The 18,348-nt window shown below is 37.9% G+C and overlaps 1 protein-coding gene across 5 annotated transcripts in view; it reads right to left on the bottom strand.

The window, feature by feature from the left end:
* The window catches only part of LOC127655620 (rho guanine nucleotide exchange factor 1-like), a 61,692-nt gene that overhangs the window by 7,900 nt on the left and 35,444 nt on the right, over window positions 1-18,348 (bottom strand). For 2 of the 5 annotated variants that reach the window (XM_052143504.1, XM_052143508.1), the window contains 15 exons: window positions 12,151-12,180; window positions 11,049-11,166; window positions 10,532-10,574; window positions 10,216-10,248; window positions 9,565-9,735; window positions 7,919-8,054; window positions 4,202-4,357; window positions 2,823-3,013; window positions 2,310-2,456; window positions 2,103-2,185; window positions 1,857-1,982; window positions 1,583-1,697; window positions 934-1,034; window positions 727-801; window positions 564-639 (listed from right to left, as the gene is read on the bottom strand). In XM_052143504.1, coding sequence (XP_051999464.1) covers window positions 564-639; window positions 727-801; window positions 934-1,034; window positions 1,583-1,697; window positions 1,857-1,982; window positions 2,103-2,185; window positions 2,310-2,456; window positions 2,823-3,013; window positions 4,202-4,357; window positions 7,919-8,054; window positions 9,565-9,735; window positions 10,216-10,248; window positions 10,532-10,574; window positions 11,049-11,166; window positions 12,151-12,180 — 1,601 coding nt within the window. Of the gene's footprint in view, window positions 1-563; window positions 640-726; window positions 802-933; window positions 1,035-1,582; window positions 1,698-1,856; window positions 1,983-2,102; window positions 2,186-2,309; window positions 2,457-2,822; window positions 3,014-4,201; window positions 4,358-7,918; window positions 8,055-9,564; window positions 9,736-10,215; window positions 10,249-10,531; window positions 10,575-11,048; window positions 11,167-12,150; window positions 12,181-12,259; window positions 12,650-18,348 lie in introns of those variants that run through there. The other 3 variants (XM_052143509.1, XM_052143507.1, XM_052143505.1) reach the window with 3 other exon arrangements.

Genomic DNA, 18,348 nt, shown 5'->3' with positions numbered 1-18,348 from the left:
GTGAATTTGTAGGCCAACCAGGAAGGCTAATTCGCCATGGGTTCCCTCAGGAACTTATAATGGTTATTTAGATTAGTGTTTTTAGATTTCTGAGTAAATTATAGTCTTTGTTAAACATTACTTGAAGAGACTGATGACAAATATTCATATCTCAAATGTGGAAAAAAAAAAAAAAAAAAAAAGTGTACAGAAGGACTACAACGGTTGTCTAGTTCAGAAGGACTACAACGGTTGTCTAGTTCATCAAGCACGTAAATTCTCATCTATGTGGTAATTGTTTCCTTATGCAGCAATTTGTTGGTAACTTTTAAAGCACACAACAGTTTTCAAGATTCACATTTGAGGAATTACTCATTTATGTTGTAGAACAAAATGTGAAAGTCTCTTCAAGTAATGTTAACCACAGACCTTATTTTATTCATATACCAAAACCGCTATTCTAAAAAATTAAGGGAACCCACTGCTCAAATTTTCTAACTCTCTTCTGGGTATTGGAACTACAAACTAAATAGCTGTATTTGCATGAAAACTCTTAGTTTAGAGAATGTGATGACAATAGGTACCGATCGCTTTCTCCTTGGTCACTTTCCATATCAGAGGCCCTTCAAACAGCATATTCCTGGAGGTAAGATCAATGTTCTGAAAAAGAAAGAAAAGAGTGGAAATCAATACAGTCCCAAAATTAATAGGTTGCAATGAAACATGTAATGCAAAGACATTTGTCACCTTGTACTCTGTGTAGAGGTCATTGCTTGGCTTCAGTCCTGAGGTGTCCAGTCTGCGCTGGTATTCCTTTAAAATCTGAGCAAAGGGATGCACAGATATTTTCAAGATGTGACAGATAATGAAATGCAGGTTATAGTTTATATCCAATTGCAAAAGATCCACATGTTGACGCCAATATTTTTTTTTAAGGAAGATCTGTGTTCTCACCAGCAGGTTCTCCATGCCTTTGACTTCTTCATTCACATGGTTGAGGATCTTGCGGCAGCAATCTGCTGCTTGGGTAATGTTGGCTTTTTCTGTGTTATCCTCTGTGAGAAATGGACACAGAGCAAAACAATTTTTTTTCTAAAATATACTGTGGCACGTCACCTGTTCTATTACTACCTTTTCTATTTACCAGCATTTGTATTCTCAAATATAGAGTACTGTGCAAACATTTTAGGCACTTGTGAAAAATGTTCCATAGTGAGGATATCCATTATCAATTAAAATCATACAAAGTCTAGTAAACTAGATTTGTAAAATCTAGTAAAAGAATCAATTCTTCTTGGTACACCTGCACACATTGCAATCTGTTGCAGTGCTCCCTGTTCTTCTTTTATAATCTATTCTATTTGCAAAAGGAATGTTTGAAAGTCTAAAATGTACTGTACATTTCCTACTACTACATTTCCTAAACACTAAAGCTGAAGATAGAAATAAACATCTCAAGACAAAAGATTTACAGTACTGTTTTTTTAACTTGTCATATATTGACTCCTTTTCATCCTGTAAAATATTTGGCAATTTGAACTTTAGCACTTTTACAGAAAAGTTTTTAAAAGAAATTAAGTCTGTTTAGATTAGCAAAACACACCTGTGTTCTTGGCAATGTTCTCCAGCAGAAGAGGATACTTGGTGAGTCTTTGCATCTCTATGGGGATGATATCCTTCAGCTGTAGCCTCCTACACTGTGGCTTACTTTCTGCTTCCTAAAAACATGCACACAAGAGGAATGCATTTACACACCGGCACCAATCTCAATCTCAATCTCAAATTTCATGCTCTAACTTTTAACTGCTACAACACATTAATGTGACTACTCAATGGTAAAAATAACCTTTCCCACTGTGTATTAAGTGTATAAGTACCAGAATGAAAGCATTAAAGCGTGGATCCTTCTTCTGTTTGCTCTTTATCAGCTCAAGAGCCCAGGACTGGTGACTACAGAAACGTGCAGTAAGCTTCTGAAACCATTCCCCCTCAGACCCACTGAACTACAGGAGGTACACAAAGACATTTGTAGTCATATAACAGCAGTGCAGTACAGTTCATAGTTTTCAGAGGAATACTGAATGACAGCATGTAAAACTTTGAATGCACTGTAAGCCACTTACCCTGTTGAGAAGTGGTGTGCTTATGGTTTTGACAATGAACTTGTCTTCCTGACGCAGTTTTTTCAGGTTCTCAAAGAAAGCATCTAAAAAAATATATATATTTTGGCTATGTCAAGTCTGTGAATGACTATATAACAAAACAAAATGTATACTGCCACCATGCAGATTTCAATACATCAATGTACTGGAGGTGTGGTGAAAACGTACAGTGCATTTCTATGATCTCATCAAGGTTTGGGAAGATGGCATACAGCTCATCCTTCCTTATAATATCTTCTCTCTCCAGTGGACGAAAAAACACTGTCTGCAATACACTCAGCATACGGACATGAGCATGCTCTGTCGCAAATAACTCTGAGAGACACAGAGAGAGAAATATATTCACAGCTTTAACCATTGCCCTCGGCAACATGAAAGAGCCAACAGAAAGCAAGCAGTTTGGGGGGCTATTCACATAGGATGTGTTTTTTGCGCTCTCTGCATTTTCTTTATTTATTATTTTGTAAACATGAACTTGACGGACATCTTTGTGCCTTTTGATGCATCTTACTGTTGTTTAAGTATCTTATGCGTTTATAAAAAAGCCATATCAAACTAAAAACTGCACCTGCATTCTGTTCTGTTCCACTGAGCTTTTCTTTTCTTTTTTAAATACAAGAATGCGTTCTGTACGAACAGCCCCTATCCTCTCCTTTTCTCTTGGTTTCACACTCTTATTACCATTAATGACTTCTTGTCTCTTGATCTCCTTCTTGTCAAGTTTGCCCAGATTCTCACTGGAAGCAAGTTCTCTCCAGTTGGGTGGGTCCTGCTCAAGCTCCAAGAGGCGAGGCTCTATCTCCTCAGGTGGCAGGAAGTTGTCAAAGGGAGACCCAGTCATGGGCCCATCAGGCAACAACACACCATCCACACTGACAGAGACAAATAATAATGCATGGGGGGAAAAGTAAAAAGTGACACAACTTCAGGAAGGTAAAAGGATTGTGGCTGTTGCTGGACAATTCACAGCTATTTGAATTGACACAGCTGTACAGTCTCAATCAGTTACTGGCAAGCCCCTTGTGCTGCGGTCTCCTGTGGATTGTATGTGTGTGTGTGTGTATATATGTATATATATATATATATATATATATATATATATATATATATAAAAACCCCATTTACACCTGGTATTAACGTCCAATTCGGGTGATCCGGTCCCATTGGACAGACATAAATACAAGTTTTTTGGGGTCCAAAATGTAAAACAAATGCATGTGAATGTGTATGTGCAAACATCGCATTTGTAGCGTAAATGCTAATCTGTCCTGACACGTCCCAGAAAATGGCGGAGGTCCACCTACTTACCTGTCAATCACTGTGGAATTTTTTTTTTTTTACTTTGCTGGTTATATGTGGCTTTAAAAGAAAATAGCAGCACATACATAAATGCACATGACTTCAGATATTTTTTCTATTTGCCTGGCCAATCAATGGAAGCACACACATTAAGTTTAGTTTAACAAATAATTCACCCCAAAATGTTAATCCTGCGGACATTTACTCACCCTCATATTGTTCCAAACCCGTATGACTTTATTTCTTCCCAGGAACACAAAAGGAGACGTTATATAGAATGTTAGGGACTGATAGTCTTAGTTACTATTCATTTTTATTGCATCTTTTTATCCATTCAATCAAAGTGAATGGTGAATCTATCTTCTGCCTAACATCTCTTTTTGTGATTAAAAGCCTTACTGGTTTAGAACAACACAAGTGTGAGTAAACAATGGCATACATTTAATTTAATACCATCCCTATAACACAGGAGCTTGACTAAAATAATAAATAAATAATTTCTAAACTTTCAACAATGCTTGAAACATCCCATTTAAAGTCTTTTTGCATTTTATCACTATGCAGTAAAACACTGCCATAGTAAGTGATGTATGTCATCATAAAATCAGAGAAACTCCTCTTAATATCCGCATTTGAATGCATATTACTACCAGGAGTAAAAGACAATCTGTTTCACCTGAGATTGGATCACTGATGTTAAAGCCAGGTGTAAATAGGCTCTTAGTATGTGATATGTGGGTAATTACTATTCGTTGCCTTACGAGACAGAGTTCTGTGGGGAGGGTGAGGGGGGGTGGGAGGTGGAGGTTGACTGCAGGTCCACGTCGCTACGTGATCTAGACTGCTTGGCCCGGGTGGAGCCGCTACGGCGAAAGTGACTACGCTCCACACAAAGGCTCTCGCTGCGGCGCACATTCCTGAACACCCAAGAGACAGGGAGGGGTGGGGTGGAGGAGAGGAGAGAAATAACAAGCAGAGTAAAGGAGTGAGGTAATAAAGTAGCAGATATGGTTTTTAGTCCATGGAAATGGTGGGAAAAACAAACAAACAAAATGAAATACAGTAGAAAGGGACAGACAGATGAAAGAGAGGTTAGAGACCACAGACACAAAGAGATGATAAGATTGAGTAATGATGAAAAGAAAAAGAATGAGATGTGAAGACAATGTTGTTAAAGTCACTATATAACATGTTATAATAACTAGTTTACCAAGGAGATGACTTTAGTCCCATTAGTTGGAGTAACAAGACAAATTCCTGCAACAACTAAACAAACAACTTCAGCACTTTCTAAAGTTTACACCGCTAAATAAGATCATTTATAGCATCCCAGTGCATTTGAACAGCACAATAACACAATTTTAAAACAGGTACCTGGGTCCCATTCATGCAAAATACATACAAAAGAAGGCACTTCTGTTCTAAATCGCGCAGACCAGAGAGGAACCATACTTAGCCATGCATTGAGTGTGTCTGTGTGAATCTGTATGTGAATCTACACTCATGCCTTACACTGTGCTACAAGGGAAAAAGCAGTAACTACGCTAGCACTGAATCATGAAAAGGTGAGAAAAAAAAACAACTCACACTCTGTTTTCTTTGAATCTGAGCTTAGTTGAGGCAAACCAGTCTATCACAGGACAGATCATACCAATTTCTACTTCTGACAAATTGTGCAGTTACTGCATTTTGGGTTTCCACAACAGTATAGGTATACATTTTTTATCTCAAATATGCTATGAATTAACAAAAAATACTTGACTACATAGTGCAATGTTTGTTTGGTATGAGAGCATGTGTAGATCAGTAGTAGCTTGAGTCTGGCAGAATATCCCAGAGACACCCACCTTGTCTTCTTTCTGTAAAACATAGCACAATGCAGTTACTGCATAACTGAGAACAATCTGTACTTGAGCACATACCCACCAAAACTGAACCAACTTCCAACTACAAACCAGCAAAGCTACAACCCTGAACTATACAGATCCCCTAATAACAAGGCCAATAACAAGCGAGACAACAGCAGCAAACAATCTTGCCACATTAAGGACAGTTGCGAGCAAAATCAAAAAGCACAGCTAGTCCAGTTATGCTGGATTTATATCATACATTGAAAGCATTAAACACTGAAGTGTAAAAGCAATTTCCAGGACACAGAGTGGTGTTTTGTGGTGTAGTGTCTAAAAGCTAAGGGCTAGTGAAAAGAAGAAAATTCTTCTTAATTTCTAAATTAAGAAAAAAGTTATGAAAATGTTGTATTTTTTTAGTTTCTTTTTTTTTTTCATACCTCAAGCACTTTACATATAAAAAAAAATTATCGCGAGGAGTTTGCTTCTTAAAACAGTTTAATAGATTTATTTATTTATCGTGTTGAAGTATTGAATTTAATGTATTACACCCTGTCTACACAGGGCACGTTGACATAAACGTTCGGAACCATTTATTTGTGTTGTTGGCAGTAGTAGCGCCAGCGCCTGCAGTGCAAAATGGAAAGGGACACCCATTTACTGACAGGCCAAAAGCAATAATGGGTTTTGCTAATAAGCTATTGCTCTTGATGCTTCGCGCACACGTCCGGTGTAGATAGCATAATTTATTAGAATGGATTCTATTGCATTTGTCGCAACGTGCCACTCAAGTCCAATGTAGACAGGTTTTTAGACAAGGCAACCTCTAGAGCATGCTAGTATAATTAGACAATGTCAAAGCCTGTCATTTAATTTTACATTTTAGAAAATATTTAACTTTTAAATTAAGTCTTATACATTACTACATTCTATAGAGTAGGGATGGGTCACAATGACCGACTGGTCCTCCGACAACCGAAAAGTAAATTACTGAGGTCAACTAGTTTATCTAGATTTTCTACAGACATGTATAAGGGTTTTTCCAAAATCCCTTAACCAAATTCAAAATTATCAGTTATAACTCCTAAAGCTTTTAAGCTACATACACTATCCTTTCTAAATTATCCGAATTATTCTGCTGTACAAAAACCATAATTCCTATCCATCCATGTCTGTCTGTCTAGTAAAAAAAGGCTTTGTCAAACAAACTTAAAAATTGTCAGGATAAACTTTGACTTATTAACAATCTAATTTTAGTTTTGATAATTTAGCAGCTAATACAAAACATTTAAAATTAGAATGCTTACAGTTTGTTGTGCTTTAGCTGGAAAACAGTTTGCGCTGTAAAATCCTTTAAGAAAATGAATCTTCTTTAAAGCACCACTGCTACAGCCAAACACATTCAGACAGAAATCTTTGGTCATTGCAACTAGTTTTGAAAAAACAAAACAAAAGGTAACCTGAAATCTGTCAAATTATATAGGGCTTCTTTGAGATTAGCTGACTAGTCTATGCAGCAGACCTTATCGATTTTGAAATAATTTAGTTATGCAAATCCTTACCATAGAACCAAACTGAGGTACAGCCTCAAACACAGACACATAACCTTCCAAACCGTCAGAAAGTCCTGCTATTTGCACAAAATCATACAATGTGCAGATCTCATTTTGATAGCTTTGGGCCTCTGCGTGGCATTGCGGGACAGACCACTAGCTGTCTGTACACAGGAATAACTGCGGGACATTTAAACAATAAACTAAAAGCTTACAAAATGACTCACATAGCAGAATATCAGGTAGGACAAGGAACAAACAGACATAAGAAAGAAAAGGAAGCAGCAAAATGCACAGTATAATATAATTTGGGAAGGGTGCTGGTTTAGGAAGGGAAAGAGAAGTACGGGCGTTGCGCAGTAAGGGAGAGTCTTGGAGTTGGTCTTTGTTGTCCACAAGGCGGGTGGCATATATTGAGGGCAGCAGCAGGAGCAGCAGCAAAGGAGGGACACAGCACTCGGAGGGTCATACCACACTCCCCCCGAGCCAAAGCAGCAAGGGAGTTTTAGCACCCTCCATACTTGTTACAACACAGTACAAAGTGGGAACTTAACTACACCTGCAAAATTTAAAGCGTTTCCTAACTTGTTTTGTGTTTGTAGTTATTTAAAGGTGCACTCAGTAATTTTTTTCCACAATAAAAAAGGTTAGAAAATAATGTACACTGACATGAGATGAAGACTCCAGTCATATTAGTAGCCTAATAAAAACTAATAATATGGAGCTGACATATTAACATCACTTTACCAGCTGAATACCATTCAATGTATCTTGGTATTTCCATTTGTTATTGGACACTTTATCTCATAGAATAAATTAATAATTGGCGATTCTAAATAGCTGTGATTTTCTACAACGGCATTGGTAATGGATAAATTTTGATTTTATGTGATTTTTTATCCAAGTTGCTAGGTGTCAGTATAAGTCCAAGACGCCATATTAGAAGATGCAATACAAAAACCAAAATAAAAAAAATTCTGAGTGTAGCTTTAATTGTGAGTTTTATATGTCTTTTGTTTACATTTGGACACCTAGTGTTCCTTTTTGTACCCTGTCCTGCTTTCATTTTAACACTTACTTGACACTCTCTTGACTGTCCTCTGGGGGGATGTCAAAAGAAGGTTCACAGATGGAGGGACCTACACCTGAGATAACAGGAGACACATCACCCGGCTCTGGCATTGGTTTGGGGTCAGAGCGATTGTTGTTGCCACCTACAGGAGGAAAGAGACAAAAATATCTGCACATTTAACACTTAGGGGGAAATACACCAAGAATGGACTATATGTCCTCGTATAGCAGTGTTTCTTTGCATGTTGTTTTGGCACCAGATCCATCAAAGGAATTATGCAATTATGTAGAAAACACCCAAAAAAGTAGTGCTGATCACAATTTGCAGAGGGCAATTCCCCAGTTTGTGGTCTGATTCTGAATGTTAGGTTGGGGTTGGACACCATTATTCCACCACTGTGTGGCACTTCAATCAGCTCTTTACAACACTGAAATGGGCCTTTTCCACTGCACGGTACAACTCAACTCTGCTTGCTATTTGGGGTTTTTCCACTGTGGATAGTACCTGATATCTGGTACTTTTTTAATACCACCTCGGTCGAGGTTCCAAGCAAGCCGAGCCGACAATAAATGTGATGTCAAAACCCTGCAGATCACTGATTGTTCAGAGAGAATTGTAACAAAAAACGTCATTGGATTTTAAACACGGGACATCAGCAGACGTTCCTCTTGTTAGCGACAAACGAAATGAAAAAGTCTTTGAGGAAGTGTCTCAGCTGTTGGCCATACAGCTGAGACACGGCCACCACCGGACCTACCAACAGTGTAGGGAAAAGGTTAAATTTTTTTTTTTTAAAAGTGACTACAGAACCATCAAGTGAAAGTGGTTCGACCAAATGGACGCTATCTAGACTGGCGAGCAACGGGAGGGAGAGTGCCCTGGACTCCATGATGGAGGATGGTACGTTAACTTTATATTCTGCTTGAAAGCTTCACTTTATTTAGTTGACCAGCTACTGGAAAGCTTGCTTCTAAAACAACCAGGCCAATTTAACTATTACACTTAATTGTAAAATATCCATGAAGCAACTGCTTTATTCAGCACAATGAGCTAGTAGCTAACAGCTAGTGGTCGTGTTAATGTTTATTGATTTGTCGCGTTTAAAATGATGACACAGCAGTAGAGGCAGCGCAACTATGACGATCATCCTATAATCCCACCCACTTTGAGGCGGCACTAAACAGCAATAGAAAAGCAAGCTCAGAAAAGTAAAGCGAGTAGAGTCGAACCGATCCGATCCATAACATGCAGTGGAAAAGTGCCAAAAGTGTGTTTGACTATAATGCTCTTTATTTTACTAAATTTGTAGTGAATATTAACTTCACTTGGTATTTTTACTTCCATGAACCAATAGATTCACCTTGCATCTTATTAAATTATGGGGTTCTGTCCAAGCAGTTCACATTGAAAATCTGGCATTCAAACATTATTATGATTTTGAAAAATTATTAAGATGATTTTGATTGAGCACCATTTCTAGGTCACAAGTCAAATAAGAAAAAAATTCATTTGTACCAAAAATAGCTTGAAATGAGCTCTACTAAATTAGAAAAATGCTAAATATAAGCATTTTCATGAAAGGACTTCCCAGATTTCCAAGGCAGTCTAATCTAAAACGTGTAAGAGATCTCTTTTACAATGCTCATGCATACCATTTTGAGAATCTGGGCTGGGAGTGATGCAGACACTGACGGTTGACCCTTCACTGCTCTCCGAGCCATGAATGCTACCTGACCCTCCCCCAATAGACTTTCGGCCTGCAGGAGAGATGACATCGTTTCCAGCAACTGGTTGAGGGGGGAAACTTTGTTTAGGGGGCTTTACTAGAGAGAGTGAGAGAAAACAAGAGAGATATTAGAGGAAAGTGTGATGATTCTTAAAGATGGACAGATGATCATTGTGTAATGATGTGATAGATGCACAACTAGATGACAGAGAATAAAGGGAGCAAATCAGGAGTCTGAACAAACAGGGTATTAGTCATTCGTCGGGAAAGAGTTTTGATCCAACAGACCTATAAATAATGAGTAAAGGGAATCTAACATAGGAAAACCCAGAGCACAAACATGGCTGACCATAAAAATCTCATTACATGCAAAGTATTATTTGAAATTAGATTTGTAAGCAGGCATTAAAACAAATTTCCATCACAAAAAATGTCAACCAGAAACTACACTACATTTTCTAAACTACAAACAAACACCTATTCTTGACGTGGGAATGCAAGCATGCATTATATTTTATTAGTAAGGGAATCTATCATCCGAAAGGAGAGGTTCTACAGACAGAACAAACCATAATACCTTCAAAGTCCATTCTAGCTTGCTTACCATCAGCTGCAAGGGGAAAACATAGCAACACAAACACGTTCCTTTAAACAACTTTTTCCACAGCATTTCAATTAATACATACAGAATGCGTATCATGCTATAAACAGCCAACTGAACTGAACTGTCTACGGGTTTTTTGATTTTTTTTGTAAAATGGTTTAAATTATCCAGGTTTGAGCCGGAGACATTAAATGTTATGAATAATTAGTGTAAATGGCCAATTGTAAATTGATATTTGCAGTGAAATAATACTGCATTCTTGGTCAGTGTGCATGTGATGTGTACATACGTTGGACTTGTTTGACTGGTTTGACTGGTTTACCTCCCCATGGCTGTCCAAAACAAACAGAAACACTACTGTTAGAAAAGATACAAAGTAACACAAACAAAGTAATTTCAATGACAGACAAAGACAGATTAGAAATTATTTTGTTATAAAGTTTAAGTGTGCACTTTCCGTCCCTCTAGTGGCACCAAATGGAATTGCAAAAATAATAATTGTTTTTCCACAAAGGTTTCCCCAAACACTCTTCCCATCTACCATTCGTCGAGCAAACAGATACTCCCGCCCCAAACTCGCCATTGGTTGAGTCAATGTTGCTGTGTCAGGCAGGTTGTGATGCTCAAACAAACAGAGCAATGGTTTGATATTGCTACAGAGCCACAGTGTTAACAATTTTCAGGGACATTTACCTACAAATGGCTTACTTACATTTGTCTCTGCAAATTAAGCTCAGATAGGAGAAAGTACTTTAACCTAACAAATTACAACATTTTACTTTTAATAAATAACAATGTCAACTTACCTTTAACACAGAAGGGACATATGGCCGCCATCCTGATTTAGTCTTCTTGTTGTCAAGTGCTCTGGTCTTGACACCAAGGTGCTTCATATAGAAGGCCAAAGCTCCAAAGATTGCGTTACTGAAGAGGAGGGGACAGAAATGGTCATAGAGAACATTAAAAGACAAAAATGTTAGTAGTTCACCCAAAAATTAATACTGTCATCATTTACTTACCCTCATGTTTTTCCAATAAACCTGACTATGACTCTCTTTCTTCAATAAAACACAAAAGGAGATGTTAGGCAGAATGTTAGGAACTGATAGACTTAGTCACCATTCACTTTCACTGGATCTTTTTTATTTCTCAGTACAATGAAAGTGAATGGTGACTGAGGCTAACATTCTGACTAACATCTCTTTTGCGTTCCACAAAATAAATAGTAGTAATTGTAGGAGAAATTAAAGATAAAAGACAGAATTTTAATTTTTGTGTGAACTATCCTTTAAAAGAAAGCCCCATATAAAACTGTTCCATAGTGGGTGGTGGTTGGCATATCATAAGCCATTTTCTCCTATTTGAACTATCCCAAAAAGTGCAATAAAAAAAAACAGCAGAATCTTCTGTGAAGGAGAAACAGAATGACCAAGGAAAGGGAGGAGGGCTTAAAGGGGAGGAACAGAAAATTGGAGGAGACTGAGCATATGTGCATGTCCATTATCTCTCGGTGCACACATGGATGAAGTGCAAAATCAAGCATGACAAAACGAACAGCTGCAAGAGTCCACCCATCTCATAGCACACTAACTTCAGCTTGGACTTCTTTTTTGTTTTATAATAATTGCATTAGTGTCCTTTTTATGAATAATGACAAAACTGACTGATCAAATACACTGTTACATTCCTAAATAAGTGGTATCTTTATGTAAACTCTCATGCTAAACCTTCCATGAAAATTGACATTTCAAAAGCTGGGCTCATACAGTCAAAAGTTTGCAGCTGTTATAAAACTATGCCCCCCTCATTAATGCAACAATAACTACAGAGAAAAGAGATGCAAATTACTTCTGCATCACTTGTTTTAAAAAATATAATAAAAAAATAAAATAAAAACAAACAACTCACCTTTTGTCCTTGTCGGCAACAATGGAGGGGCTGCAAAAAGGGAAACAGAAATAATTAGAGAAGGACAGTATATGATAGATGCAACCAAATGTTGGTTTAAAGGACTCACCGTTTTAAGTTAAGTAACATTTTTTCCTCCCTCGTTCTCAACCAGTTTTTAACTCTGTTTTAGGACGGTGAAATCTGAAATGCTCGATTTTTTCCTGATCCAAAATGACACAAACTGTTGTATGGTTGTGTTCAGAATTGAAACTAATGAACATATTCTGTCACTTGCAAATGAAAAAAAAAGAAAAGAAAAGAAATTAAAAACAAGGGAAATTGAACTACAATCAAGTCAAATCAGTTTTGAACGACACAAAGCAAAACATGTATCTAATTGCAAATAATCTCTTGCAAAGATTTGTTTTCTGAACTACACTTTTTCAAACTGCAAATGCAATGGTGGCTCTCTCCTAAGGCACTGAGGCTGTCCTACGACGTCCAGAAAGCAAGCATAGTACCCCAGCAGTGGAACTTGCTATTTAACTGTGTTTTTGTCTGATGCAATAAGCATGTAAGAACATGGAAATGAGATCCTTATGTTTTTCTATGAAAATACAAAAAGGAGTGCGATAAGGAATCCCGAGTGTCTGGCCAATCAAAAACCTTGATCCGCCTCACAGATTAAGACTGCAGTCAATGAGAGAGCCTGTAAATGAGGTCATTGCAGTTATATTGAGGGAGAAGACTGAATGAGGGAGAGGAAGAGGATGGTGTTTGGGAAAACAGAGGACGATTGTCTGGGTGCAAATGAAGACTGAATGCCCATATTGAGACCACCAGACAGAAAGAGAAGATTGTGCTTATGTGAAGTCTCTAATGGCACATTATAACTCCAATCATGTAACAAAAGATACTCAAAGAGTTTTTTAACTGATGTCTCAACTACCTACGAGCCTCTATATTTAAATCACAATGACACTTTACCCTGACAATTTGAGTCTGTCCACTGCCATTGTGTGTGTGAGACTGATCCATCCTCTATCTCATGACAAACCGCTTGTCTATATCAACATCAACCCCTACTCTGTTCCTCTCTCTGCTGCCCCCTTCAAACCTGACCCCTGCCTCTTCCCCCTTTCCATAGTTCTTTTTGGCAAAGAGCCAGGGAGCAGAAACTTCCTGCCAGCGTGGCACTTCTGACTCTATCCTCTCCCAACCACTTCCTCTTTGTTTCCCTCTCTTTCTTTCTTTGAGATTAGCAGGACAAACTTCATTTAATGGTTTATATATGTTTTTCAATTAAATAAAGGATACACCAGCTCTCAAGCTGCTTTAGCTTGCCAATGCAAGGCAGCAATACACATGGTCACAAGAAGCGATTCTCCTCCTGAAAACTGATAAATCTTTTTAGAAGCCTTATTAGAAGTGAGGGGAAAGTATTGTGGTATTTTACCTCTCAATACTGTATTTATGTTCTAACGGTGATCCATATTTTTAGAGATTCATTTTTCAGATTAATATTTTGGGTATAAAGAGACTGACATGGACTCTGAGCAAGTGTGTTAAAAAACAAAACATATGGCATTGGGTCAGTAAATTCTCTATTTCTATTGTTGGGTAAATTCCTTAAAATATTAATCCAATACTAAAATTATACTTAATTGGAAAAGTAACCATATTACTAATTTCTTTGGACCCACTTTATATTAGGTTGCCTTAACTACTATATACTTAACCATTTGATACAATATACTTATATGTACATACACGTTGTTGCATTGCAATTAAATTTAAAGTACTTACATTTAATTAAATTTGTAGTTACACTGTTAACTTTACCCCTAACACAGCCTTTACCGCAAAACCTAACTCTAACCCCTAATCCTAACACTTATTGCTACTGAGGTTGAGGTACGGGTAGGTTTAGGAGTAAGGGTTACTCCTAAACCTACCCATATAGGAGTACGGGTTACTCCTAAACCTACCCATATAGGAGTACGGGTTACTCCTAAACCTACCCATATAGGAGTACGGGTTACTCCTAAACCTACCCATATAGGAGTACGGGTTACTCCTAAACCTACCCATATAGGAGTAAGGGTTACTCCTAAACCTACCCATGTAGGAGTACGGGTTACTCCTAAACCTACCCATGTAGGAGTACGGGTTACTCCTAAACCTACCCATATAGGAGTACGGGTTACTCCTAAACCTACCCATATAGGAGTAAGGGTTACTCCTAAACCTACCCGTACCTCAACCTCAGTAGCAATACATTTTGCAAATTTTGCAGAACAATCCAATTAATCCATAGTCTTGTATGTATTTAATGTTAGTACATAGTAGTTAAGGTCACCTAATATAAAGTGCATTTACTTTTAAGTTACTTTCTAAAAGACGGATATTAATATAATGAATTATGCAGAACCTGTTGGTTCCCACCACTATAAAGTATTAGTATTCAGGTACTGGATAAAATGGCTCTTTTACTGTACAATGTGCAGTGAGTGCCAGTTTATCCCTGCTGCCTTACATTGTGCAGAAATAATGAGCTGAATCCAGATTGCCAGTGTGTGTTCAGTGGAGTCGAAAGGCTCAGCAGTCTCCTCCTGTCTTACTTCCTGTATGGGGGTCCCCAAGTGCTTCCAGTGGGGTGTAATATTTATACTTACAGGCCCACAATCACCCATTAATGTGAATTTATTGCACTCACTGACCCTGTGTGATCCTTGCCAATTAAAGCACACAGTTGTTTTGCTTGAAAGCAATACTTTACAAAAAAATTAAAATGTTATCTTTGTGTACTCACCCTCATGACATTCGAAACCTGTATGACTTTCCATACTGCTCTTACGACAAAAGTGGATGGTGATTCATGCGGTCTAGCTCCAAAAAGTAAATGAAATTAAATTATCCTGAAAGTAGTATATATTGTATTTGTAAGGTATTCCAATCAGATCGGAATTTAAATATATGCAGTTTGACGTGAGGCCATTTGACACCATATAAGGAGAAGGAGCAATGCACACACTTTTACTGTAAATGGGGTCCAAAACATTTTTGATCGAATGACAAGAACCAAATCGTTCACATAGTAGTCCAAAATGCAAGTGACCACATCGTATTTATGGTGCAAATGTCAATCAATTCTGCACCACCCACACATCTGTCAATCAACCATTGCACTAAAACAAGTGTTTTAAACTTTACCGGTTACGTGCGGTTTTAAAAAGGAAATAACTGTCCGATCTGAAATGTTGAAAGATAATGGAACTGCATTCAGTATAAGAGGAGAAAAGCCCTAACCATAACAAAAGAACCTTTTTAGAGCCAACAATGAAACTTCAATGGATATGTCATCTACTCCTCAAAGTTAATCTAACAACATATGAAGCACGACAGAGAGTGAAGTGAATTCTGATAGGACTATTATAGAATTCACTGCAAGGGGTCAAACAGCACAGCAGCAAGAAGATCCTGTGCAGTACAACACATTCAATAGCTATCACTTAGCAGCCAGTGAGTGGATATCGACAGAGGCTCAATGGTTCTGATCTGCAGTGAATGCAGATTTGACAATAGCGGTGTTCTTTCTAGAGTGAACGGGGAGAGAGTGTGTTTGCGGCAAACTATCCTCTTTCCCACTGCGTTGATGATGTTTGACTCAGCAGGGAAACAGAAAATCACACAGTAGAGGGTCAGAAATCTCAGGTTAGGCACTGTGGAAGACATCAAAGGTAAAGTTCCGCCCCTGTGTTTCAGACATAACCAGAGCACCTGCTGGTTCTCTTTCAACCATGGCATTAGAATCACTTCTCACGGAGAAAATAGACACCCTGTGAACTGACCATGACAGATAAATAAGCCCACCAAACCTACAGTAGGGATGCATAGATACTGATACAAGTATTGGTTTGATGTGGTGCATTATATTTGTACATTAAAATGTTTTCAAAAATGAAAGTTCCATCATCGTGTACTCACCCTCACGTTGTTCCAAACCATTATGGTTTATGTTTTTCCGTGGAACACAAGAGAAGTCAAAATGTCAAAGAATGTTGGCACTGCTCTTTTTTTCCATTCAATGAGAGTGAATGGTGACTGAGGCTAACATTCTGCCAAACATCTTTACCATTGCAGGGAAGGAAGTCTTGAGGGTGGTAGAATTTTCATTATTCTGAATAAACTATCCCTATATTAAAATCTTTTTTACTATAAATTCTCCTCCCTTCCTAGTAGGAGGTGATATGCACAAAGAATAGGAATCGCAAAAACAAGAGAAGAATTCTAATGAGAGAAGAGCACTTTGGAGGGATAATCTCAACCACACCTATCATATTGCTTCTGAAGATATGGGTTAAAACACTGGAGCACTGTAAACCCTAATGCTCAAAATAATTGGTTTGAGTAGGAAAAAATTAAATCAAACAAATTAGTTCAAATAAATGAACCTGGATTTAGAACATACTCTTTCTTTTGAGTTCATGAAACTTACACCTGTTAAATCATCTGAACAGTTTAATGTTTTGAGTTTAATGAGCTTGTCTCTTTAAATTAACAGGAACATATATTTAACAGAAACTGGGAAGGGGATTTTTATTTCCCAGCATGCTTTACATGGCACTTGACAAGGAGAGTAAATGTTAAAATTAAGTGTTATATAGTGTGTCTTTGTGCAAGATGAATGTAAAGGGAGATACTTGTTAGTGTTTAATGTTTTATTGTGTTATTTAAAAGAGTTTCTGTCATGTTAAAGTTTGTGGTGGGTTACCATTATGGTGAATAGTGGAGCTTGAGATCAGGTTGAGGACAGGTACAATATAGGAGGATCTTTGTTGACATCTTTGTACGCATGCGCGAGTTGTGTGTAGCAAAAAAACAAACAGTATGGCGGGCTGTAAAGACGCGACGAGCACTTTCAAGAGAGTTAGCGGGCGAAATCCACAATATATAAGCACTTTAACATCTGAAGACCGGAGGAGGTTTGGAGAGAAGCTCAAAATTTGTATTGGTGACAAAATCGAAGTTATTCAAAGCCCATATGAGATCTGGGATGACAAAAAACGTTGGTCCGACTCGCCCGTGTCTTGGCCACCAATCTGCTGGGGAGACATTTATTCTTATTTAATAGAAACCCCTGGACCCTTCACTCATGAAAGATTAAAGGCTTTCAAAAGTCTGGAGGCCTATGATTATTTTGTTTCTCGAAAAGTTGGGCCGATCTTTTCTGCCAAACAGAAAGCAGTGATCGTGCTAAAAGCAGAGGTTAGACCTGGCCAAGCAGAGTCACAGCGTGATTCGCATCTCCCGTGGGTGATCGCCAAAGAGAACGGCGAAATAATCACTGCTCACTGCGACTGCAAAGCCGGGTAAGTCTTCATTGATCAGTGTTCTTATTTATTTATTGAAAATGTAGTGATTGTTGTACCAATTCAACTGTGTTCAGTGTGAGACTTTCAATGGCGTCTGTACTATGGTGAAAAATTGTATATCACAGCTTACATATTTCTCCTTCTTTCAAATCCAGTCTTGGAGAAACATGCAGTCATGTAGCAGCTTTAATGTTTAAAGTAGAAGCAGCTGTCAGGATAGGACTTACAAATGCTGCATGTACTAGTGAGGCTTGCAGGTATCAAAGCACAGCTACAGAATGTAATTGCACACAACCATTTCTTTTGTTTTTCGCGATCCTTTTCGGAGGGAATTCGAAAAAACTTTTTATCAGGCCCCCAATCGACCACACAGCAAGAGTGAACCATCCTCTTCTCTAAATCCTCCTCCAAACGTGCAAAACAATCAAATTACAGGTATCTAGCGGTGTTTCCTGCCACACGATTCCCATGATGCAACGCAACAAACATAAACAATGACGTCACAAAAGAGCCACCTATTAGACACTTCAACAGTATATTGATATACCTGTTGAGCAATTGCTGTTAATCATAGCATGGTTTATCCAATTACCATGCATTCAGCATGCTAACATTCACTGTACTAGCTTGTTCTAGCTAGTAATAGTAAGGTTCTCTGTACATTACTTATTTAAGTTGAGCCAAAGAGTTACATTTACTCTTACTTTTACACGCATTAGTACAAAATTAAAATCTGACAATTCTGCTTACTTAAACTTGTAATTTATTAACTTAAAAAATGTGATGTAACTGATTACCTCCCATTTTTATAGTTCTGCTAACTTATTTGGGTTTACAGTGA

The sequence above is a fragment of the Xyrauchen texanus genome, chromosome 15 (genome assembly GCF_025860055.1).
Source record: "Xyrauchen texanus isolate HMW12.3.18 chromosome 15, RBS_HiC_50CHRs, whole genome shotgun sequence".
In the NCBI taxonomy this organism is placed as follows: domain Eukaryota; kingdom Metazoa; phylum Chordata; class Actinopteri; order Cypriniformes; family Catostomidae; genus Xyrauchen; species Xyrauchen texanus.
The sequence above is the reverse complement of the archived record's forward strand: the minus strand, read 5'-3'. Positions and strand labels throughout refer to the sequence as shown.